We start from the raw sequence: 26,812 nt of genomic DNA, 5'->3' as shown, positions 1-26,812 counted from the left end.
ACATGACATAGCTCAAGCAGAAAAAATATTACAGTAAAGATAACAATGCAGATAAGGGAAATGTATAATCACATCTTAATGTCTAAGTAATTAAAGTGGTGCACCACAAAAACTAATTCTACAAAAATTACTAAGTACTAGAAAAGAAAATTATGTATGCAGTCCTGTTATTAGTCCCTTCTTATTGTTCTTTCCATTCCAAGAGCTCCTTTTTCGAAGAATGTGGGTCATAAAATAATTATTTAATAGATCTGTTGACAGAAAGTGTTCACATTAGCAAATGATTTTTTATTTTTTTATTTTTTTTTAAATAAAACCCATGCTGCAACACAGCTGGAAACTATATATCAAATGAAATAAACAACTATGAAAGGCAAAGCATAAAAATATCATTCAATAGTCATGTGACATTTCATAAGTTAGAAATTCTCTCAACTCTCGTAAAAAGACGCTTGTCATAATCAGGTGTGCAGATGTAAAAATCTTTCTGTCATTTCATTAGGCATTTCTGTCGCCATATGGCATTTCTCTCAACTAGCACGACAATAGCCGTGAACTGTTGCGATGCTTTCTACAAAGGAGCGTCAATAGCTCGGACAATGGCCTGCCCCCTTTTTTTTTTTTTTACCTGTGCCGCTGGAAGGCTAATGGCTTTTTTTTTCGGGCGGCTGTCGCCCAGCTGCATGCCCACGACGCATTACGTGCAGGTGGTCACTGAACTTTCTTACCGAAATATTTACGACAGCAGTTTCCGCTACGACAGTCTCACATAAAAATATTTCATAGGTCAAGAATTTGCGTTACAAATCTGTAGAAACAAAATCGTATGAATATAACAGTGTCCAAAAAATTTTCGCTGGCATTGTGATACATTCACGCATTTACACACATTTCATAATTCTAAAAGTACGATTCTTGGTTTCCAACATACGTCTTCACAAGGCAGAGTTCCTAACCGCTATTCATTACTCCTTACCTTATTACACATATACAAATTCGTCGACGCTTCTTCAATACTTCATCATAAGATACATAGCATAATCAAATTCCTCATATAGCATCAGCTTCTTTATCATAAACATACCTCAACAGCATAATACACATCGTCGTCGTAAAAATAACATCATAACACCTCAGTCAACTCTCAAAATCGTCGTAGCTTCCTCCAATAGTTTCTAAACCTAAAAAAATTCTCTGCTCATGTCAGAAGTGTCATCTGCCTCAAACGTACTTTAAAATCATGCTCCCTTACCAAATACATCATTCAAAGCTCTCATAGTATCACAATGGTTCCGAAAAAATATGAACAGTTCACAAAGTACAGACAAAATACAATTTCATAAGTGTGAAGTTATTCAATTGTGTAATTGCGTAAACATGTGTCACTGATGTAGTAAAAAAAAATGTTTATCTCTCAGTTACATGATCAGATAGCTGTGTAATTATGTGTTAGAGAAATATGGTACCGATGTGTAAAGTTGTATAAGCAAATACCATATTAGCTAGGGCTCCTTGTGCTCGCCAAACACATGGTACACAGAGTAAGCGTGTACCCCCCTGAGGATAAATGTAATTATACCCTCAGGTGTTACAAATTACAGCAATGGAATGAAATGTATCTCGGAAAACTTTCTTTGTAATTCAAAAATCTTTAAAAATAAATGTTTTAAGTACAAAATTAATCACTGAAATACGTGTCCTGTAGCGCTAAACTGTGCGTCATGTTGTAAGATAATCTCTGTGGAAGTCTTGTAGTTATCGTCCTCCGAAAGCTAAGTTCTGCAGAAGTCAATGTACTTACCTGATGATACACAAAAGTGAAATGCTTTGCGTATAGATATCTTAGTTATTACGCTTATTGTTGTGATGAAGAAAGTACTGTGCTGTAACGTATTGTTGTGCTACGGAAAAGGCTGCCTCATTGTTGCTATACCACAAAAGTTACTACTAAAACATGTTTTAATTTCTTGAATAATGCCGAAAAACTGTGCAGATATAAAACAGATACACCGCAAAAGCAACATTGTAAATTGTCACTCATTAGTAACGTCGTGATAAAATCCTGTAGCTGTCACATAAACTAACCACTGTGTCATCTAGTATCTCTCAGAAAGCACTTTAAATCCAGAATGTATTTTCAAATAAACCAAAATGTTGCATTAAAATCTCAAGTTAAAAAAGCACATTATCTCTCAATAAACGGTGTTACATGTGAAATGTGGTGTAAACCTTTGCTCTTCCTAGTACGCAGAGTTTCAACTTTAACGCAATTATCAAGTGGTATACGTCGGTAAAGAATACTGGAATTTTTCTCAAGGTTAGCGTCTGTGTTATTTTTCTCGGAGCCAGCGGGCGCACGCGGCTGCCTGCTGTGCGAGTCATTGTCTGTTTCTTTGCTGGCGCGCGTCGTTATTCGGATTAGGAGACCGAACTTCTACAAATTCGCCTTGCCGAGAGGGCCCAGCTCTGTTTAAATCCCGCCAGTTCTGATGCAATTCAGGTCTGTCGTTATGTCGGTAGTTTACATAGTTTCTTGTTTGTCGGTCATGTGGTGGAGAATTTCTCCCTGAATCGTAACTGCGCGCTGAACTGTTGCGTCTAAAGTTATTCTGTCTCCCGTAATAATAATTGTTTTGGTTCCCATATTGCCTGTTTCTCTGATTGTCTCTGTGATAGTCATTACCACGGAGAGGTGATCTTTCCCTGTAATTATTACTACTCTGCCAACGGTTGTTATACGGGTGGTGTCTGTTTCGGTCACGATTTGTGTTGTGAGAATAGCCTTGTCGCGTCCAGTTATTATTTCTTTCATCGCGGAATTGCGACGGATGTGATCTGTAATTGTTGTGCTCGTGCGTTCCGCGATTGTCAGTGTCAATTTCCAGTTCTTGTAAGAGTCCTTGAAATGCTTCAATGTCGTCTTTGCAACGTCCTGCCAAAATAATATGTCTTAAATGTTCAGGTAATTTGATTAAGCAAATACGGATGAGTTCTGAGGGGCTGTATGGGTTTGACAGGTACTGATTTTTGTGCAACATGTCTTCAAAATATTTCACAAGACTGGAGAATTCAGATTGTTCGAAATGTTTCATCATTATGATGCCATGTTTTACTCGGTCTTGTGTGGCTTGAGACCAATATGCGGAGAGGAAGGCATGGTAAAATTCTCCTTCACTGTGGCAATCGTGAATGACCGATCGCATTCTCACAGCTGGTTCATTCTCTAAGTAGCCACACATAAATTCTAATCTGTGTTCTAACGACCAGTTGGGAGGAAAACAATGAGAGAATTGATGGAGCCATGCTTGTGGATGAATGTCGTTGGCAGAATTTTTAAACGTTTTGAATTTACGTGTAGTAATGAACAGCTTATAGTCAAAGTCATCATGTCGGCGAGTCGCATATCGGTCATTGTTAGGTCGTGTCGGCCGTTCCATCTCAAAATTCGGTGCACATTGCCAGTTTCTTTCATAACTTCCGAAGTGTCCTGTGTTATTATCTTGTGGGTGTTCCGTATTTCTAAGTCCCTGTTCCCGTGTTGGGGCGCGAGTATCCTCTGAAATACGTAATTCTTGTATAACCTGCGTCAACTGATCTTGTACTTCCCGGATTTCTCTTTTGTGTTGAGTATTAATTTGATTTTGATTTTGTTTCAGTTTCCTAATTTGTTCGCTCTCTTCTGTGTCATTAAAGACTACCGGTTTTGTGTCATTCAGATCATCATCTACCTTTGTAGATAAATTAGTGACCTGATCCGAAAGTTCAACTACTTTCTCTGATAATGTACTAATTTCCTCCATGTGTCTTTCTACTGTGTCCTTTAAGTTTTCTTGAGTTTTTGCAAGTTGCGTAACCGAATCGGTAGATGCAACTGAGTCAAATTTAGCTTGCAAGGTCTCATGATTTTCATGAACAATAATTTGCAGTTCTTTTATGGCTGCTTCGTGATTCTGTAATGCATTTTCATGCCGCGAAAAAATAGGTTGAAAATGCTCACAAATTTGTGTTTTTACGTCATTACAGACTTTTTGACATTTCGATTCGATGTTATGTAACTCAGTAGTTAAATCGTCACGTGTTTGTTCAAGCTTATTTTCCACTGAGTCTAACTTTTGAAGCTGTTGTTCCATTGCGTCTAACTTTTGAAGATTTTGTTCCATTTGTTTCTGATTTTGCTCCATTGTGTCTAATTTTTCAAGCTTTTGTCCCATTTGTCTCTGATTTTGTTCCATTTGTTGCATTAATTGCAATAATAATGTATTAGTGTCTGGAATCTGTTTCTCTATGTTTTTTGGCAGTGCATTTTCACCGGCAACATTCACATTTTGACAAGCAGAAAATGTGTCTTGACTCATTTGAGAAAACGGTGATGACCCAGAACCTGAATCTACAGTATTTGCGAAATTGTGTCCTGTCATTTCGGATTCCTGAGGCGAGCTGTTGCCGACCGACCGATCGATAATGCTTCCCTGTTCTCTAATTGTTTCGCTGTCTACACCATTGTTTGCCGCCCGCTCCATTTCCCTATGCACAATTACCAAATTATTACTTTGAACATCAGTTAATTCATTACTCGGTGGCACTAACATACTGCTTTCGTCTTCGCTGTCATTTCTCAATTTACTTTGGAGCCTAGTGTTACGTTTTTCACACGCCATTATTGTCACAGTATTTCACACGACAACACAGAAAAACACAATTTGAAGAGCAAAAATAAGAAAACACATTAACATAGCACTGAAAATAATATCTAGTTAATTGCAGCTGCGAAATACTTGGTGCAAATCTACAACAAATCTACAACAATGAAAGACTGCAACTACAAAGGAGATTTTCTCTACAATTACGCGCTAGCAATAAACAAAATCTACACTAATTACACAAACTACAAGAAAAAAAAAATCAGAAGATTCCAGTGAGGTATCCTCGGCTAAGGGTCGACATATGAAACTTCCCCTTTGAACAATTATACACGACTTCCCCTTTGAACAATTATACAAGACTGTGCTTGAACCTGACGCACAATATTTTTTTAGCGCAACGCAATCTGACTTTCAACACACAATATTTTGTTAGCGCAACGCAATCTGACTTTCAATAATCTCTAGAAGAGAATGGCCCTGACTAACATTAAACTATCTCTTTCACAAATCACTTACCTCACAAAAATCTTCGCTGCTCAAGCTACTGCAATACAGCGAGCGCCACTACTGCCAGCTAAATAAAAGATTCAAACTATGGAAGGCACTAACTACTGATAGGGATAGTTAGCAAATGAAAGATATTAATAGAGAACAAACAATGTATTTACCTTGATATCATGACAAATTACAAAACTCCGCCATCTCTCTCCCCACATCCACCACTGCTGGCGGCTCACCTCCAACTGCCCAGCGCTACGCGCTGTTCACAGCCAGCTGCCTAACACTGCAATGGTTGAGTATTACAACAATACAAAGCAGCCACAGACTGCACACGGCACAGCCGGTGATTTTCATACTGAGGTGGCGTTATCAATAAAAAAAACCTAAACAGCCTACTTACAGTATATGTAATCCAATAAGAAAAATCGCTCTGAGCACTATGGGACTTAACATCTATGGTCATCAGTCCCCTAGAACTTAGAACTACTTAAACCTAACTAACCTAAGGACAGCACACAACACCCAGTCATCACGAGACAGAGAAAATCCCTGACCCCGCCGAGAATCGAACCCGGGAACCCGGCCGCGGGAAGCGAGAACGCTACCGCACGACCACGAGCTGCGGACAACCCAATAAGACTGAACATTTCTTCTTTATACGAGAAGCGTTATCCAGCGCATAAATGGCATGTTTCCTAACGACATTTAGTCGTTACGGTTATTAAATGCCTGTTCTCTATGAAAATTGATCAAAATTAAAGGACGAACTTTCAGTTGATGGATTGGTGTAATCGTTAGATCAGAAATGATAGTTCCAGTAAAGCAGAAATAAAAAAGTGGAAGTGCCTGAGGAATCGATTACCTCGAAACAGCACGAAGTATAACTTAGGAGTATGACTTTGCCAGATCAGATGCCAACATGTTAGTTCTTATGGTACTTAAGAAAGCACTTATGTAGCAGATTTGGCAACGGCCTTGCTGCAGTGGATACACCGGTGCCCTTGAGATCACCGAAGTTAAGCGCTGTTGGGCGTGGTCGGCTCTTGGATGGGTGACCATCCAGCCGCCATGCGCTGTTGCCATTTTTCGGGGTGCACTCAGCCTCGTGATGCCAACTGAGGAGCTACTCGACCGAATAGTAGCGGCTCCGGTCAAAGAAAACCATCATAACGACCAGGAGAGCAGTGTGCTGACCACACGCCCCTCCTATCCGCATCCTCAACTGAGGATGATACGGCGGTCGGATGGTCCCGATGGGCCACTTGTGGCCTGAAGACGGAGTGCTTTATGTATCAGATTTAACTTGCGCTCTCGTCACTTATGACTGATAAAATCAGTCATATTAGACACACTTTAGTATTTAACTATAAGCTAAAACGTCGGTGATACAGAGGTCCCTTTAACATATTCTGTCAACGGTGACAAGTATGTTGTCTGTTAAACTATGTAGCCGTGAGAAGTATTATTGGGTCACTTCATATCGTACGTGACGAAGAAACATTGAATTAGTTAATCACAAGGTGGTTTTGTACACAAGTGAAATACATTACTCAAACTACAAGGGGCATTCAAAAAGAAACGAGCCGGAGGCATAATTACAGAAACCAGTACCTGTATGTTAGAAGCATTGGCCCTGGCTGTTGAGACACTTGTCCCACTGTAACACAAGGCGGTGAATGCCTGTTTCATAACGATGTGAACCAATTCCGCACGTACAGCTGGACGTCGTCGTCCGAGGTGAATCGTTTGCCCCTCAGAGCCTTTTTCAGGGGATCAAAAATGGCGTAATCCAGGGAGACACGTCCGGACTGTATGGAGGGTGGCCCGAGAACATCCCATTTGAATTTCTGCAGGAGTGCCGCGACTGTGTTGGCCGTATGACGCTTTGCATTAACCTCATACGAGTGAGATTGCCTGGTAGTTTTGATTTGATCGCTTGGCAAAGGGTGGGCAAGGTTTGCGTGTAACGCTGGGCATTCACTGCTGCAGCTAGTGAATCAGAAGGAGGCCATCTTGGTCAAAGAAGAACGTCGGCATAACTTTTCCTGCCCTTGTGTGGATGGCCGGCCGGCCGGAGTGGCCGAGCGGTTAAAGGCGCTACAGTCTGGAACCGCACGACCGCTACGGTCGCAGGTTCGAATCCTGCCTCGGGCATGGATGTGTGTGATGTCCTTAGGTTAGTTAGGTTTAAGTAGTTCTAAGTTCTAGGGGACTTATGACCACAGCAGTTGAGTCCCATAGTGCTCAGAGCCATTGTGGATGGCCTTGGCATTTTTTGATGGTTGTGACCCTGGATGCTTCCACTGGAGACTTTGTCGTTTTGATTCTGGTTCGAAGTGACACCATGGCTCATCTCCAGCCACAACTCGTGCCAGAAATGCATTCCCTTCCCGAGCATAGCGCTGCAGATAATCAAGACAGTGGGCCATTCGATATGCTTCCTGCTGGGGTTTGAAGACTGTGGAGCACCCATTGGGCACACACTTTGGGCATGTGCAGTCGTTCTTTCATGATGGTGTGAACTCTTCTGACGCTCAGTCCGAGCACGGCTGCTATGGCTTTCACTGTCACTCGGTGGTCCTGGATAATGAGTGCATCCACCAGCTGGACGATGTCATCGGTAATGTAGTGTGGTGCTCCAGACCATGCATCATCGGCTTAAGACACCCGTCCTTGCCTGAAGCGCTTGTGCCACGCCTTGATCCTTGCAAGGGACACGCAGTGTTCGATGTCCACTTGTGACACTCGTCGATGAATGTCCGTTCCTCCTACTCCTTCCGCTGTCAGAAAACGGACAACACCTCTTTGCTCGTCTTTCGACGCCTCTATATCACTGTTTGCAATGCGACTGGCAGCGTTGGACGCCTCTGTGCCTCTGTTCGTTGTAGTAAGTAACTAAATCAGAGAAAACACTTCCAATTTGCCATCAAGTTAGGTGATAATGAAACCAAGCCCACATAGCAGAAAAAATCTGCTTTCAATAAGTAAACAAAATTTCAAGCTTTCTAATGCGTTTCTTTGACTTTTCAAACCCCAAACTTGATGAGATAACTCTCTGAGTGTTTTACCAGGTCTCTCCAAGCTCTCTACCGCAAACTTCAGGAAAACGCAAATAAAAGTGTAATACCATTAATACGATTCTTCAGAGGCACAAAAACGTAGTTATTAACAAATTTGTTCCATAGGCGTTGATGATGATGTTTGGTTTAACTGCGCGGTCTTCAGCGCCTGTACGAAGTCCAAATTTTTATACAGTCCCATTTTTTTTTCACAATCCTATCTAGACATTATCACGAATGATGCTGATGAAGATGAAATGATGAGGACAATACAAACACCCAGTCACTGGCCAGTCGCCAGGCTGGGAACCGAACCCGGGACCCCGTGATCCAGAGGCAGCAACGCTAGCCACTAGACCACGAGCTGCAGACTGTTCCATAGGCGAAAGCTTGCTTAACCTGACAGAAATAATTGACGGCCAAATTAACAACTTATGACCGTCCCTAACTGTCGCTTATCTTGCTTCATGAGACATTACCTAGATTTATAGGCCATATACTTGCAGCTAACATCCATCGAGAAAGCTACACGTATCTCGCAATTCTTCATATTGATATATTTAACTAAGTGAATCAAAGTATAAAATCACGGAAAGAAACATTGGAAGTATATACTTAGTCTCCAGAAGACTTCGTTTCCTGTTAGTACTACGTCAGCGAAGGTTCACTACGTATTCGGAAGGTTCTCAGCAACACAAACAGATGCTGCCAAATCGGTATGGAGTGTAGAGCAATAAAAATTGGGTTTTTCTCAGTCGGATGTTAGAGCGGTGAACGTAGAATCCTTCATCGCCTCAGTGAAAAACAAGCGTTGGAAAGCCCTAACCATCTCGGTCACAGTGAATAATCACGCGATCAGCCAAGGAACAACTAAATACGTCAATCACGTAACGAAAAAGTTCGAGGGAATTCCTACGAACAGCACCGTTGAATCATCACCGCAATATTTTAGCCATCTTTTTGACCAAATGGAAATCCCAGAGATGGGGCAACCGATTCTCAGTATCCTGATACGACATCATATAAGAACTTTGACGATGCCTATACGGTGTGTGCCAGTGAACATTTATCGATTGCAATTACAAATCTGATTCGTTTTATATGTAACTATGTTAGAATCTGAAAAACTGACACTGACAATGATAAAAAACTGTACATACTTTCACAACACACCGAGCGATGTGGCGCAATTGTTAGCATAGTGGATTCCCGTTTGGGAGGAGCGGAGTCAAAATTTCCGTCCGGTCATTCTGGTTTATGCTCCCGTGATTTCCTTAACTCGATTAAAGCGAATGCTGGGACGTTCTTTCAAAAAAAGGTTGTTTCTGATGACCTCGCCGTCGACTTGACGTTAAACACCAATCTTTCTTCCTTTCGGTACATAAACGAGTTCCATAACCATTCTTAGCAGAGCAGCAGGAGAAACTTCTCAGCATCTACCAATGAGGCAAATTTTCCACTTGCTTTACATACAATTTTGGAGATACGAGCATTGTAAATTCTGACTACTCTCCCAGAAAGCAGAAGTGTTACGTATAAGCAAATCTTAATGTGGATTGTTCTAATGGACAAGTCTTGCAAACCATTTACACAAAGTTTAACAAAAATGATGTATACTGAAGAACACTTCAATATGTTTTTAGAAATAGCATAAGTTCTGCAAGGTTCGCAGGAGAGCTTCTGTAAAGTTTGGAAGGTAGGAGACGAGATACTGGCAGAAATAAAGCTGTGAGGACCGGGCGTGAGTCGTGCTTCGGTAGCTCAGATGATAGAGCACTTGCCCGCGAAAGGCAAAGGTCCCGAGTTCGAGTCTCGGTCGGGCACACAGTTTTAATCTGCCAGGAAGTTTCATATCAGCGCAAACTCCGCTGCAGAGTGAAAATCTCATTCTGGAAACATCCACCAGGCTGTGGCTAAGCCATGTCTCCGCAGTATCCTTTCTTTCAGGAGTGCTAGTTCTGCAAGGTTCGCAGGAGAGCTTCTGTAAAGTTTGGAAGGTAGGAGACGAGATACTGGCAGAAGTAAAGCTGTGAGGACCGGGCGTGAGTCGTGCTTCGGTAGCTCAGATGGTAGAGCACATGCCCGCGAAAGGCAAAGGTCCCGAGTTCGAGCCTCGATCGGGCACACAGTTTTAATCAACCAAGAAGTTTCAGCATAATTTATTCTACATCATTTCTTTCGTTGCTTGTCTTTCATGTGATACGAGAATCCGCTACTTTACAGCTTACTTAGAGAGGCTGGTGAGTGTAGTTGTGCTCTTTATTAATACTGAAGTCATATTTAAAACAGTCATTAAATATTTAAGTTTTATTACGATCTGCACCAACAAGATTCCTGTACTGAAGGCTACGTCCTATAGGCAAGAATGTGGTATCAACACGATGAGATTGCTATAAAAATTCCTGAAATGGCATGAAAAATTTCACTTGCAAATACTGCCCACGTTGCTGGCCTGGAAAACTTTGCTTAGAGGCATCAGCTGCATGGAGGACCACTTTTGTATGTGGTACACCCAGTCTTTGCATCCTTGGTCACTGCCTACATACCAAAGGATGTTGCCACAGCAATCAGTTAGTTTGAACACACGTTTCGCAATTTATGTTCTGCAGTTAATTGCAACTGAGATGTTTCAAAACTGTCGTTCAAGCGTAGCTCGTCCGTCACTTTCGACCAAACAGCGTCAGCGATAGTTATAGAACGGATACTGAAATCAGTAGCCAAGAACGACCTTGTTCTCTTCTTGTTGCAGTGATTCATTTAATCTGTACTGAATGACGAATGCTCTCTAATTTAATCAGCTTCATCCCGCATGTACAGGGAATTCAAAGAGAGATTCATTGACTAAACACCGAGCGAGGTGGCGCAGTGGTTAGCACACTGCACTCGCTTTCGGGAGGACGACGGTTCAAACCGGCTTCCAGCCATCCTGATTTAGGTTTTCCGTGCTTTCCCTAAATTGCTTCAGGCAAATGCCGGGATGGTTCCTTTGACTGGGCACAGTCGATTTCCCTAGCCCGATGGGACTGATGGCCTCGCTGTTTGGTCCCCTCTCCCAAATCAACCAATTATCAACCAACCATTGACAATCATGCGGCAGCGGGTAGAGCAAGCAAGGAAAAATCATTATTCTTTCATCCTTCCTTTGTTCCTACGCATCCGCTGTTATAATGGTATTAATATTCTTAAAATTACGGAATACATTACAATAGTCAAAGTTTTTTGTATCTCCTACATGGTGTATGCTCCCCCACGGATTGTCTTATGTAACTGAAACTGCAGTGATAACGTTCAAGTTCCATCAGAGACATCATAATTTCTACTCGTTCTTCAACCAACTTTGGTACACAGTTACAGAAATGGGATACGTTCTCAGAAGCATCCACGTCCTTCCATTTAAAAAATTACCCTGACGTGCCTGAAGTATCCTGCTGCTTGTCCTACATTTCTGTTCAGAATGAATAGCAACCAGAAAAAGTGATGTAACATTAGAGTTTAACGTCGTGACGATAAGGAGTTCAGTAGCGACTGAGCACAAAGACTGAACAATGGTAAGGAAGAAAATAAGTCGTTTCCTTTTCGAAGGAATCGTTTCAGCAGTTGTCTTAAGCGGTTTAGGGACAGCACACAGAAACCTAAATGAGGCTGTGTAGTACGGTTTCTGAAACCTGCTCATACCCGAATGCGTAACTCAGGAACTTATTAGATTAAGATAGTCTTCACAATCTGTCGTGAAGAGTGGTTGGTTTCGTACCGATACAAAAGAGACGCTGTAGCGCGAAACGCCACGACGAATCGCAGATAATACTAGTATACGTCGTCTTTATAGCAACAGGAAATCGGAAGCACATCATTTCGTACCACTTGCTATCGAATATTTCTCACGCTTTCCATCACAGATAAAACAATAATTCACAAATGTGATGTATGTATACGAGTATCTCTGAAATACCCTATGTGATCAAAAGTATCCGGTCACCTGGCTGAAAATGAATTACAAGTTCGTGGCGCCCTCCATCGGTAATGCTGGAATTCAATATGGTGTTGGCCCACCCTTAGCCTTGATAACAGCTTCCACTCTCGCAGGCATAGTTCAATCAGGTGCTGGAAAGTTTCTTGGGGAATGGCAGCCCATTCTTCACGGTGTGCTGCACTGCTGCACTGAGGAGAGGTATCAATGTCGGTCGGTGAAGCCAGGCACGAAGTCTGCGTTCCAAAACAGCCCAGAAGTGTTCTATAGGATTCAGGTCAGCACTCTGTGCGGGTCAGTCCATTAGAGGGACATTATTGAAGTGTAACCACTCCGCCACATGCCGTACATTTTGAACAGGTGCTCGAACGTGTGAAGCAAGAAGGTACTTAAAACATCAATGCACGCCTGTGCTGTAATAGTGCCACGCAAAACAACAAGGGATGCAAGCCCCCTTCATGAAAAACACGACCACATCGTAAAACTACCGCCTCCGAATTTTACTGTTGGCACTACACACGCTGGCAGATGATGTTCACCGGGCATTCGCCATACTCACACCCTGCCATCGGATCGCCACATTGTGTACCGCGATTCGCCACTCCACACAACGTGTTTCCACTCTTCAATCGTCCAATGTTTACGCTCCTTACACCAAGCGAGGCGTCGTTTGGCATTTACCGGTGTGATGTGTGGCTTATGAGCAGCCGCTCGACCATGAAATAATCCAAGATTTCTCACCTCCCGCCTAACTGTCATAGTACTTGCAGTGGATCCTGAGGCAGTGTGCAATTTCCGTGTGATGGTCTGGATAGATGTCTGCCTATTACACATTACGACCCTCTTCAACTCTCGGCGGTCTCTGTCAGTCAACAGACGAGGTCGGCCTGAACGCTTTTGTGCTGTACGTGTCCCTTCACGTTTCCACATAACTAAAACATCGGAAACAGTGGACCTAGGGATGTTTAGGAGTGTGGATATCTCGCGTACATACGTATGACACAAGTGACACCCAATCAACTGACGACATTCGAAGTCCGTGAGTTTCGCGGAGCGCCCCATTCTGCTCTCTCACGATGTCTAATGACTACTGAGATCGCTGATATGGAGTACCTGGGAATAGGTGGCAGCACAATGCACCTAATGTGAAAAACGTATGTTTTTGGGGTTATCCGGATACTTTTGATCACGTAGTGTATGTTGTTTATTGGGGTATATCAGCCCCATGCTTCAGTAAACTTGTCTGTAGTAAAGCAGACCACGCGCCTGTTCTTTCTTTTTTTTTCAGAGAAGACCCTCGATTGTGGTACAAACAGTGTGCGGCGCTTATTGTACACTAACTGATCAAAAGATCCAGATACCTCTATGCAATGCGGAACTGATCACTAGATGTCACGAGAGGCGGATCAGCTAGTATAAAAGGAGGCGGACAGTATTATATTGTTAGCAGAGAAGCAGTTACCAAACTGATCGAGCAAGAGAGCTCAGTGACATCGAACATGAACTAGTCATTTGATGTCGCCTAGTAAATTCATCTGGAAAATGTCGTCTTCTTCTTCTTCAATTCCTTTATGTCTTCAAGCGCCGGCCAGGGTGGCCGAGCGCTTCTAGGCGCTACAGTCTGCAACCGCGCGACCGCTACGGTCGCAGGTTCGAATCCTGCCGCGGGATGGACGTGTGTGATGTCCTTAGGTTAGTTAGATTTAAGTAGTTCTAAGTTCTAGGGGACTGATGATCTCAGAAGTTAAGTCCGATAGTGCTCAGAGCCATTTGAACCATTTGTTGTCCTCAAGCGTCGAGGTTGGCTTACTCCATCCATTTCTTCCACTCCACTCCAATCTCGCACATTCTCTTCATTTCCACGATTGTTTTTCCAAGCCTTTGTCCCAGTTTCTCGATCCTGGCCTGCCGTGTGATGCGGGATCTCCCTCGTCCAGCTCCTCCCTGCACACGCATTTCAAATACTTATATGTATTTCTTGTTATGTTTAGTTCTTCTTCATGCCTTTTCTTTCCTTTCCGATTCACTTAACATGCCTAACTGACGCTCCTCAACCACCACACTCATTGATTTCTTCTGTTCACTCTGTTTCTGCATTCTTGCATTTCTAATTTGATCTTATCTAATTTTTCCTACTGCTGTCCTTATAAACTTCATTTCTGTGGCAGTAATCCACGAAGATGTTTCTCTTCTAGTGCCAAATCCTCCATACCATATGCCGTAATTGGTGGCATTTTAGTTTTCATACCTATTTGTTTCCCATTATTTTGTTATTCGTCTTATAGTACGATAAGATTGCTTTCTCGGTTTTGTTTATCACGTTTTGTTCTTCTATCACTATTTAGTCTCGTGCCTATATATTCAAAATTGTCTACTTTTCCAAGTAGTTTTCCATTACAGAGCGTATCTGGTTGTTCTTCATACCAGTACTGTTTTGAAACCCACATTACTTTGTTCTTATCTGCATTCTCTATCATTCCCTTTCTCTTCAGTTTTACATACCGTTCTATTAGGCCTGCTGAAGTCTTCCTAATTAGTCGTCCACCAATATCATACAATCTGCATAGAGTTACGTTTGTAGATACACTGGTCGTAGTTCCTACTTTCCAAGCTTCGTTGTTTAGAACCGTCTCTTGCATGTTTTTCTTACTTCACCCAGAAAAATGTTAGAGTAAGGAGCTGAGGCTATCGTCTTGCTTGATCCTTTCTCCACTGAGAATTCTCATTTTTCACGATTAATAAGAACCTCGCTCACTGGTTGCTCATATGCACTCTTCACGTCAATCGTGAATTTCATTGGTATCCTCGCTGCTACCAGTGCTCACACTTGCTGCCTTGGCACGGAATCAAATTCAGCTTTAAGATCGAGAAACGCGAGATAAATGTCCGGGGTAATTGGCTATGGTCTTCTCCATGTCATTCTAATTGTGTAGCTGAGACCCTGTGTCTGCCCCCTGGCCTACAAGCAGGATGCTCCTCCTCCACTTCCTCTTCCACCGCCCTACTCAGTTGCCTCTCCAATATACGAATAAACACTTTATAGATTCCTGACGATAGACGGATAGCCCTATAGCAATCGCAGTCATAACAGTTTCCCCTCCAAAGCAACGACATGATTAAGGTCTTCTTCCATTACACTGGGATACTATTCTCCTACCACAGTCTCTGAAACAGTTGAGTAAGTTCTTTTACAGCCTCCGCACAACTATACTTGCATAGTTTCGGAGCTGTCCATTCAGGTCCCGAAGCCTTCCCTATTCCAACTTGGTCAACTGCCATTTCCAACTCCTGTTCTTTTATCCCTCCTTCAATTTCTGGGACTCGTATAATTTCATAATGTCCGACGTTGAACCTCCTTCTTGTACTCCCTGAGTTCTTTTTCTAAACTTTCCTTCACTGTGGCTTCTCCACTTCTCATGCACTGCTGCTTTCTCTGACACTAGCTTACTCCCATCCTTAACTGTCCTTGTTTGCTTCCTACATTTCCCTTTTACAAGGGATCATACCCAAGTGTCGCAACACGATATTGATGAAAATTGGCGGTTCTGTAGATGGGAAAAATAATGCAATACGTATTTTTTGTTTGTGCCCAGTTTCACTTTTAAGCAGTAAATCCCATCCCGAAAGGTAATTGGATATATTAGGTTTGGAGGGAATATCTTCGAAACGATGATACATACAAATTTTTTCTCATATAAATGTTAATATGTAACTAACGTTCTTGCAAACCGTATAATCGAATTTTGTAAGAATCTGAAATTTTGCAAAATACCCCACCACCATTAATTAATTTTGATTAATGAAAACTTTTATCACAACATAAATTTAAGACGTCTTCAAGCTACATACATCCATATAGAATAAAGCTGGTCTCTGAAATACCATATTTGGAAAATAAGCTGTACACAATGTGCTTTCAGAGTATTTTCAACAAACCTAATTGCAATATCTAAATATTCATTATCAGTCTAATAAGTCAGTCTAATTATTTATTTTACTTAAATTTGTTTTACGTTTTACATTCATTTTTATCTTTTTTTGGTGTACCTCTTCATATACGTCTATTTTGTTGACTGAAAATAATAAGTAACTATTATCATACAAAATCTTTGTCATAATGACAGTCTATAAGTAACTGCTTGAAACATAACGTTTTCTTATGGGATGCATAGAAAATGAACGAATTTTCTTCACATAATATACATGACGGAGAGCAGAATATGAAACAAAATTCAGCAGATTTCAAATTGCCGTGGGTGGTCCTCTAAATATATTTCATATATTGGCAAGCCTTGGCGAAAAGAATTGCTGATGTACTACTGACTACAGCTTAGTTATATTGTTTCTTAAGTGGAGGTTGACATCAAAATCACTCAACAGAGCTAGACCTGAAAATCTTTACGCGAAGTTCTTCTACATCGAAAACCGTAGATATCTCATGACTGCACCTTTGGCGTCGATCCTTTTGGGATCATTAGATGAACAAGTTTCTTGCCCTCAGGTACGATGTTCTATACGGTTCTTTCACGCTGACAGTCCTAAGAATCTGACAACGATGCACGTCTTTCTCCCTTGTTGGAAGGACTTTGTAAGAAGATTTTCTTATCTCGTTCTGTTGAATGTTTTTGGTGTCAGTCTCCACCTGAGAAACAATACGATTAAGCTGCAGTCTCTAGTACAGAATCAATTCTTTTCGCCAAGGCTTACAAATGTGCTGAAATATGCGTGATACAAATCAGGTTATTTAGAGGCTCACTCACCAAAATCTGAAATCCTGTTGAATTTTGTTTTATATTGTGCTGTCTGCCGCATCTATTATGTGAACAAATTTCGTACATATTATGTGCATGGCATAAGAAAACGTTATGTTTTAAGTATGTATTTACAGATTATCGTTATTGTCATGATTTTGTATCATAATAATAAATTACTTATTATTTTCAACTAACGAAATAGACGTGTGTGAAGCGGCAAAAACAATTAAAACATAAAACAAATTTAAGTAAAATAAATAACTACACTGATAATGAATAGTTAGATAATTTAATTAAGTATATTGAAAATACCCTGACAGTACACTGTGTACACCTTATTTTCAAAAATGGTGTTGCCGAAACCAGCTTTATAATATAAGGATTCATGTAACTTGAAAACTTCTTAAATTAATTTTAAATAATGGAGGGGGGTATTTCGTAAAATTTCAAATTATTACACAATTCGATGACACAGTTTTCAAGAACATTAATTACATATCAATTTTTATATGAGAAACATTTTTTATATATCATCGTTTCGTAGATATACCCTCCAAAACTAAATGCCAAATTATGTTTTGGGGTGACTTTTACAGCTTAAAAGTGAAATTGAACTCCAAAAAAATAATACGTATTGCATCATTTTGCCTCATGCACAGACACGCCAAGTTTCATCGGTTATTGACACTTGGGAATATTCTTTTGTTAGTGCTTTTCATGGTTTTCCAGAGGCTGGTTGTGTAGTTCTCTCTTGCTCTGTCCTCAACCAGGCTTCCAAATTCCTCCCAAGATTTGATTTTAGATTCCTTCGCCACTCGTTTTATTGTATTCCTTCTTTCGCTATGCTTCATTCAGTCTTCTCCCACAAGACGTGCTATGTATTTTTTCCGGGCTTCCTTCCCCGGCGAACGGTCTACCCGACGGGAGGCCCTAGTCACACGACATTTACATTCTTTTTTATACTTCAGCACCCAGTTCACTTCCTCATTCCTCTAACTTGCCCTTTTCTTGCTTGATTCTGCTGCTACATTCCCACATACGTCTTCTGATGACTGTAATAATACTGATTTCAGCCTAATCTACTTTCCACGCAGATTTCTATTAAACACCCGCCACCATCTTTTCGGGTTCTCTGTCCACCTTGACTACCACGCTGCCGTTTGCAATTCTTTCGTCCTGACCCTTCCTACCATTGAAATCTCCTGTTAATACTTGGTGTCCTCTGGTTACCTCTCTATTCACAGTCTGTTGTAAATGTCCATAGAATTCTTCTTTATCTAGCATATTGGCATCCTCAGTTGGTGCATGCACTTAAAAGTAAGGCACTTCCATGTCTGACACCAAATTAACAGCCGTTTTTCTTGAAATGGCTAGATACCATCAACTCACTTCCATTTCAGGCTGCTCACTGGTAATTGTAAGTGCTCCCTCTTTTGCTCGGTTGACCGTTCCAAACCCAGAGTACCTTAAAATGTACTCCTCCTGCAGTCTTCTCATTCCACTATCTTTCCTCTTCACATCACATAGTACATGAACATCTAATTTATGGTTCTTCATTTCCTGAATAAATTCTAACCCTTTACCAAGAATCGTCTTAATACACCATTTTCCAAATCTCGTCTTCCATTTTCACGCTAGTCGTCGTCGTACAGATCTGTTCAGTCTGAGCATTATTTCTCTGAATCAATTTTACCTCCCTATGGGTGATTAGCCCATGTAGAATGGCGTGTTGAGTGACCTTTCTCGTGGTCCAATTGGCCATCATACCTTAGGTAGTTGGGGTTTGGCTAAGGCATTACCTCCTTACCCAATCAGATATCGTTTTTCCACCAATTCTCGCGTGGTTTATTGCAGTGGTTTTCCACAAGGCGATGGGGTCACCATGCCCCTACGTCACAGTAACGTATCATCCCCTTTAAAGCTGCTCTTTTCGGCTCTTGCTGATGCAACTGTGAAGTGGAAATGCGAAGGAGCAACGATAGCTCAACCAAGAACAGGTAGACAGCATGTACTGACATACAGGTACCGTCGACTATTGCGGAGAATTGTTGTGAAAAGTCACATAAAATCAGCGGAAGGAATCACTCCTGAGTTTCAAATTGCTACTATGAACCCAGCTAACACATGACTGTGTATACAGAGTTAAAAAGAATGGGGTGCAATGGCCGAGAGCTCGTTATAAGTCATAGAATTCTGTATTCTGTGCTAAGTAACTCGTGAGGTGGTATAAATAACGGCGGCACCGGACTGTGGACGACTGGAAACGAGCGATCCAGAGTGACGATCACGCTACATCCTTTGTCAATCCGATGGAAGCGTCTGGGTGATGTGAACGCGTGGAGAACGTTACCTGCCATTATATGCAGTGCCAGCAGTGAAGCACGAAGGAGGTAGTGTTACGGTATAGGGGTGTTTTTCTTTATTGTGGTGTGGTCACCATATGACGCTTAAGAAAACGCTAAATGCGGAAGGCTATGAACACATTTTACAGCATTGTGTTCTGCGTGAAGTAAAGCTATCAAGCAGAGTTCAAACCGTCATAAGGGCAAAGAGCAAGCACAACCCATATTAATGTCCAGTAATCTTTCAATCAGATAGTGTGTAGTCGGCACCGCTATACAGGTTGAGTCACTAACTATTGCTACCAAGAACAACTCCGAAATATGATAGGAGCTGAAAAGTTTGTGGGACAAAAGTTGCATGGGTGCATAGGACAACGAGGGCCATAATATGACGTTGGGTGTTTGTTACTAGGTGGGGTCGCTTCAGAGATATGAAGGTCATTTTTTTTTGTTTTTTGTTTAGTAGGACGCTATAGTTTGGTACTTATTTTCTGATAGCGGCTATCGAGACGAATCCAGTGGTGTGTAACACTAAGGTCTCTGAAGGTCAACGAAAGCGTAAAAGATGGCGTGAACGTCCATTTACAGAAGGTGTTCGATGTGATGACCATTGGTATCAATGCAGTGCTGCTATCTTCCTATCATGGATTAAGTGGTATTCCTTATCACATCGGCACTTATCGAAGTACATGCTCTGACAGTTCTCTGTCGCACATCTACAGGTGTAGTTGGAGCGTCTTTATAAACAATGTCTTTTACGAATCCCCACAAGAAAAAATCCAGAGGCGTCAAGTCTGGCGAACGAGCCGGCCACGACACATCTCGTCCGCGTCCAATCCAACGATTTGGGAATCGTCTCTGCAACTCATTTCTAGCCAACAGGGAAAAATGTGCCGGACACCCATCGCATTGATGCCACATTCTGTTCCTTGTTCCTAAAGATATTTCTTCCAATAACAGACCTAATGTTTCTTACAGGAATGTGGTGTACTCCCTACCATTAAGATTCCCTTCGATAGAACAGAGGCCTGTAATTCTGTCCTCCAGAATCCCACACCGTACATTTACCGACCACGGTTTTTGGTGTGCAACTTGCTGCAGCCAACATGGATTTTCTGTTGCCCAATAAAGCATGTTATACAAATTAACATTTACACGGTTCGTGAATGTAGCCTCATCAGTAAACAAAATCAAATTAATAAATGTGTCATCTTTCTGAATCTGAATTTGAGCCTATCAGCAGAATTCAGTGCGACGCATACAATCCGTACTAGTTAATTCTTGGTGGAGACTGATATGGTAAGAATGATATTCATGGCGCTGCAGAACACTAACAACACTACTATGCCTCATGCCAGATCCCTTGCGATTTGACTAACACAAGGATCTCGAACCACAGTTGTAAGAGTACCAATTTCCGTTTCCTCGTTAGTAACTTTCCTTTACCGGATATGTTTCCGATGCGTTAAAGATCCAGTTGTTCTCAATTTCTCATACACATATTTAAATGTACGACGTGTAGGTTGAGTACGTTGAGGATATCTTTCAGCGTATAAGTCTCTAGCTCTCACTGAATTTCGTTGGCATTCTTCGTAAATGAGAAGCATATCGACTTGTTCTTCGAAGGAATACATCATTCACATTCGCTTGATTCGACGATACTAGTCTTACCGTTCTTATTAGTGTTGTATTGCGAAACCGTGGTATGGTGTTTACATGTCAATAGCACATTATGTGGATATGCCATACTCGGCGGATATTTACTATTTGCACGATATACGAGAGAGAATTGTCAGAGCATGTGCTTCGATAAGTTCCGCAGTGATAAGGAATATCACTCAATCGATGATAAGAAGGTTGCAGCGCTGCATTGACACCAATGATCATCACTTCGAACAACTTCTGTAAATTGACGTTCATGCCACCTTTTTGGCGTTCGTTGAACTTCATAGAACTTACTGTTACACATCACTGGATTCGTCTCGATAGCTGCTATCGGAAAATAAGTACCAAACTATAGCATCCCATTAAAAAAAAAGTTGACCTTTATACCTCTGACGCTAGCCCACCTAGCAACAAAAAACTTACGTAATTTTATGGCCCCCGTTGTCCCATGCAACATTTGTCCCACAATCTTTTCAGCTACTATCATACTTTCGAAGTGTTTCTAGGCGGCAACAGTTAGTGACTCAACCTGTATGTTCTTTTCTGTAGAGCGCGTATTATTTCTCCCGCGTCCATACACACTCTGTACCGGAATGCTTTTATTACTGCAATCGTGATTCAGACCAAAAAAGCTGCCACTTGTGCGTGTAATATCGCTGGAAGAACGAGCATGAGACAATTTCAGTAGACTTGGAAAATTTGTCGAAAAATTTGAATAAGAAAGGGACAAGTAACAAACAAGCGTTTTTGAGTTTGGATCATGGACGCGTGAATGATGAGATATTTGGAAAATACTTCCAAAGTGGAACAACTTTGAAAGTAACGGAAATTGCCATCTCTGCGACGCGAACTCGAGTGACAGGATCAAATGCTATGTGAAGCTTGATGTGATAGTAACAGTAACAGTAAAAGCGAAAAAGTGTGAGAAGATAACGAAAATGTGAGAAAAATGTCGTTGCTGTGAGTCGAGTCCATGATTTCTTGTTTGGAAATGCGTAGAGGAGAAACAAGCGCTACAATAGTGCAGGAATGGGAGCGGGAGGGAGAACGACTTCGTTTCTGCAATTTAAGTTGACGCATCGGGGTAATTTGTTAATTTTCTCCACTTTCACTAAGCGGAACTGGTGACGTATCTGACAGGAGACTTTTCCGCATTTCAGTCTCATCACCCTACGCCACCTCCCCCTTGTCTTCAGAGTCCTCTGTTGCAAGTTGGTTCAAATGGCTCTGAGCACTATGGGACTTAACATCTGTGGTCATCAGTCCACTAGAACTTAGAACTACTTAAACCTAACTAACCTAAGGACATCACACACATCCATGCCCAAGGCAGGATTCGAACCTGCGACCGTAGCAGTCGTGCGGTTCCGGACTGAGCGCCTTAACCGCGAGACCACCGCGGCCGGCCTGTTGCAAGTCTGTTCTTTCTGAACAGTCGCTGTAACTGCCATTTCAATATTCTCCTCTCTCAGTATCCCTTTCGTTTCTGATGATACTAAACAGGGCTTCATATATGCTAAATTAACTAATATTATTGTTATTCTTAATGGCCTTTATTATTATTATTATTAATGCCAGTTGTTATGATTTTTCTGTTAGATTAATGTCGTTAATCGTTCTCATTATAACTTCGCAAGTGTATGTCATTGAATCAGTAGTTCATAACGAAATGTTTTGTAATATTTTTTTGCTATGTGTTGCTCTTGGTCTGATGTAAGATACTGTCTGAAGGCTTTGATCTGATCAGATTAAGTAAACAACAAATAAATAAATAAATATTTCTTCGATATTGGATTTTCACGACACAAAAACCTGTTATTTCCGCCATCTTTGAGTGTTATGCTACGAAAACGTGGTTGTAGACTCCACAACGAAGAGTATAATTGGCATGAGCAAGCGATAATTTATGGTGAAAAGTTATATCGGAGACTAGAGGTAGTGGGCGTGTGTTGACTGGGTGCTTTTGCCGGCAGGAGGTGGACGTGGGCCGCTGTGACGGGGGCAGCGCCGGCGCCGGCGGCCCCGCGGCCTGCGAGGGACGCTCCTTCTCGCGCTGCGTGCACAGGTCTCCGGGCGGCGTGTGCGTGTCGTCGCTGCAGGGGCCGCTGCTGCGCTGCACGCCCGCCGAACACAGGGAGCACTACTACCGGGACGCCACGGGCGCCACCAGGACCATCATCGCCGTAAACAGCTGCATCTGTGGCTAGGCCACACTGAGCGTGTGTTCCCCGATAAGGCTGAATATTTATACCCGAGTAGCTATACCTTGTATTACTTCCTCATCGCTCTCTCTATCAGGACACAAACACGCACAAGATTAATCGCATCGAAAACATAAATCGCTGTGCAATGCCGTATTTTACGAATATATAACGAACACACGCTCCTCAATATTTTTCCCCGCTATAATCTGTGAATCGTTTGCTCCTCTTAAATCTCTGCCTGACACAATCTGCTCGTTGACAGACACAATATTAGTATTTATTAGTGGCTAATCAAGAAGCTGTGACGAGTTTTCTTGAAGAATTTAGCGTCACTCCTTGAACTGTAAATAAATGGAAACAGAACCCGAATAATTTATTTTGGTGGATGGTAAATTGATATTAGTGTTTGGATGCCAGATGTTGGCATGTAATGTGCGTTGTCAAACAATAAAAACATTGGAAAATGAATAATGCAACTTCTTTCTCTTCCTGAATTACTTAATACGTTACATCCCAAACACTCGTTAACTTTGGCCTCAGCGGAAATGGTTCAGAAGTAATCTTACACAGTTTTTCTTTCTGAAGTATGCATTTCGCTTTTAACTACGGACTATACAAGATGAATCACCTAAAACATGCATCACAAATATTACGGAAATAGAAAGTGCTGCTGATGTGCGGTTTTCACAGAATGTATTGGCAGTCAGGGGCTCGTATTGTTAGCCAGTCTACAGATTGTAATAACAGTTAGAAAATGTATTTTTTTTGCAAACATACACTTTTTTAAACGGAACAATAAATAATTTTAGTAACAAACTAAAAGTGGGGTAAATTAGAATGTCAGTATGTTCTGAAAAGTTCTCACACCGACTCCTGTACGATACCTATGGAAGCACACACTAAATAACAACACAAGTCCATACACTAGTTGTGTGGATTCTGACCAGTAACGAAACAACTGGTGGGTATTGTCCTTGTAGACAGCGTTCTTCAGCTTTCCGCACAGAAAATAAGTCTACAGGCGTGAAATCCGGGAAACAGGCCGGTCAAGGTACATGTCCTCTGCGTCCAATACAGCGGTTTGGAAACAATTCGTGAAGACACAGTGTAGTGCTTCGTGCACTATGGGCTCGACAACAATCATGTTAGTACCATAGGTTCCGCCTAGTCTGCAGACGGGCATCTTCTAACATCCGTGGAAGATGGTCTGTTAGGAAGCTGTGATTCTTTTGCGCGTTCAGTGTTCCATCTACGAAAAACGGGCCTATGTGCTGATGCTTCACTATCACACACAACACGTTTACGCCACATGAACGCTGACGTTCTACCTGATAAACCCAACGGGAATTGTCAACGGACCCATAGTGCATGTTTCGACTGTTTCCCTGGCCATGACTGGTAAATATGGTTTCATCACTAAAGAAGATACATGATACATCTGGACTGCCCTGCGTTAACGCCTATGTACAGAAGGCAATACGATTCTCATAATTGTTTCTATGCAGCTCTTGATGGAGAGAGATGTGATAGGGGTGGAACCTATGTCGATGGAGAATGCGTAGGACCATTGCCCGACTAAAGTCACCGAACAAGAACAAAGTGCATAATTTCCATACGCTATGAGCATGTCGGCTTTTTCTGCATTGGTAAATCCCATCATCTACTGACGACATACTTCTTGGACTCTCACACTAACTGGCTAGTACGTCGCAAAGCACTCTGGGGACACATAAAGCACTCTGTAAGCAAACGTAACAACAACGTGCAGTCGTGCGGTAGCGTTCTCGCTTCCCACGCCCTGGGTCCCGGGTTCGATTCCCGGCGGGGTCAGGGATTTTCTCTGCCTCGTGATGACTACGTGTTGTGTGATGTCCTTAGGTTAGTTAGGTTTAAGTAGTTCTAAGTTCTAGGGGACTGATGACCATAGATGTTAAGTCCCATAGTGCTCAGAGCCATTTGAACCAACAACGTGCAAAGCAACTACGCAGGCTGAATGGCACAAAGAAGTGACTGTATGGAAATATTTCAAAATACACCTCGTAAGCGACTCGCACTAGAATCCTGCAACAAACGCCACTGACATTCTAATTTATCCCACTTCCACTTTGTTGATGTCAATAGGCATTGTTCCATTCAAAAAATTGTATGTTTGCATAAAAATACATTTTCTAAGTATTATTACAATATTTTTATTGGGTGACAGTACGAGCCTATGACTACCAATCCATTCTGTGAAAACCGCACATCAACAGCACTTTTCATTTCCGCAATATCTGCTGTGCAAGTTTTAGATTATTCACCCTGTATACTGCTACTACATTAAAGAGGGATTGCAGTCGCAACTTTCACTTTTTCGGCTGTTTTTAATGAATAAAGGCAAAGTTGTGCTTTTACATTGTGGACTTCAAATAAGTTCTAGATATCATCTTGACAGCTATAAAAAACAATATTATGAAAAAAATAGCTCATGCGGTACTAAGTTTTTAATGAGCAAACGCACGGAAGGCATATGTTTGTAAATTACATGTGTTTCATGCAATTTGACGTTATCAAACTGCAACACGCGGTCTACTTGAAATATATTCCTTTATTCACAAACATCTTGGTCGCGAATTATTTGCATATTTGAATATACAGGGTGAGTCACCTACCGTTACCGCTGGATATATTTCGTAAACCACATCAAATACTGACGAACCGATTACACAGACCGAACGTGAGGAGAGGGGCTAGTGTAATTGTTTAATACAAACCATACAAAAATGCACGGAAGTATGTTTTTTAACACAAACCTATGTTTTTTTAAATGGAACCACGTTAGTTTTGTTAGCACATCTAAACATATAAACAAATACGTAATCAGTGCCGTTTGTTGCATTGTAAAATGTTAATTACATCCGGAGATATTGTAACCTAAAGTTGACGCTTGAAACCTCCGACGTTCAGTTGCGTGTTGTAACAAATACGGGCCACGGTCGGCGAGTAGCATCTGCAGGGACATGTTTACGATGACGACCGTGTTTACGAGTGTGGCTGTAGTGCACTGTTGTGGTTTGGTCTAGCTGTCGCAGTGTCCGCATGTAGCGCTTGCTGCTATTGTTATTCTGCATTCGTCTCCGCACGCAGACCAACTGTAGTACACCGTGTTACCAGACGTCTGTGATAGTGTAGTGTTGTAGGAACTGTGACCATGGTGTATTCGAACTCTGAAAAGGCGGAGATGATACTCATCTATGGCGAGTGTCGACGAAATGCAGCTGAAGCCTGCAGGGTGTATGCAGAACGGTACCCGGACAGAGAGCATTCAACGTGCCGCACATTGCAAAACATCTACCGCCAACTGTATGCAACAGGTATGGACGTAGCACGCAAACGCGTCCGTAACAGGCCCGTCACAGGAGAAGCGGGTGCAGTTGGTGTGTTAGCTGCTGTTGCCATGAACCCACACATGAGTACACGGGACGTTGCGAGAGCCGGTGGACTGAGTCAAAGTAGTGTCATGCGCATACTGCATCGTCACCGCTTTCACCTGTTTCATATGTCGCTACATCAGCAATTACATGGTGATGCTTTAATCATCGAGTGCAATTCTGTCAATGGGCATTAACAGAGAATGCGTTGCAGTTCTACCTGTTTACCGATGAAGCGGGTTTCACAAACCACGGGGAAATGAATCT

The 26,812-nt window shown here is 41.9% G+C and overlaps 1 protein-coding gene across 1 annotated transcript in view; it reads left to right on the top strand.

Annotated features, from left to right (window-relative positions):
- Positions 1 to 23,594, top strand: part of LOC126236237 (uncharacterized) — a 204,283-nt gene extending 180,689 nt beyond the window's left edge. Inside the window, exon 6 of the mRNA XM_049945378.1 lies at positions 22,905 to 23,594. Coding sequence (XP_049801335.1) covers positions 22,905 to 23,138 — 234 coding nt within the window. The 3' untranslated portion in view covers positions 23,139 to 23,594. The remainder of the gene's footprint in view (positions 1 to 22,904) is intronic.
- Positions 23,595 to 26,812: the final 3,218 nt, after the last annotated feature.

Source organism: Schistocerca nitens, chromosome 2 (assembly GCF_023898315.1).
Source record: "Schistocerca nitens isolate TAMUIC-IGC-003100 chromosome 2, iqSchNite1.1, whole genome shotgun sequence".
Lineage (NCBI taxonomy): Eukaryota > Metazoa > Arthropoda > Insecta > Orthoptera > Acrididae > Schistocerca > Schistocerca nitens.
This window is presented reverse-complemented; position numbering and strand designations above follow the sequence as displayed.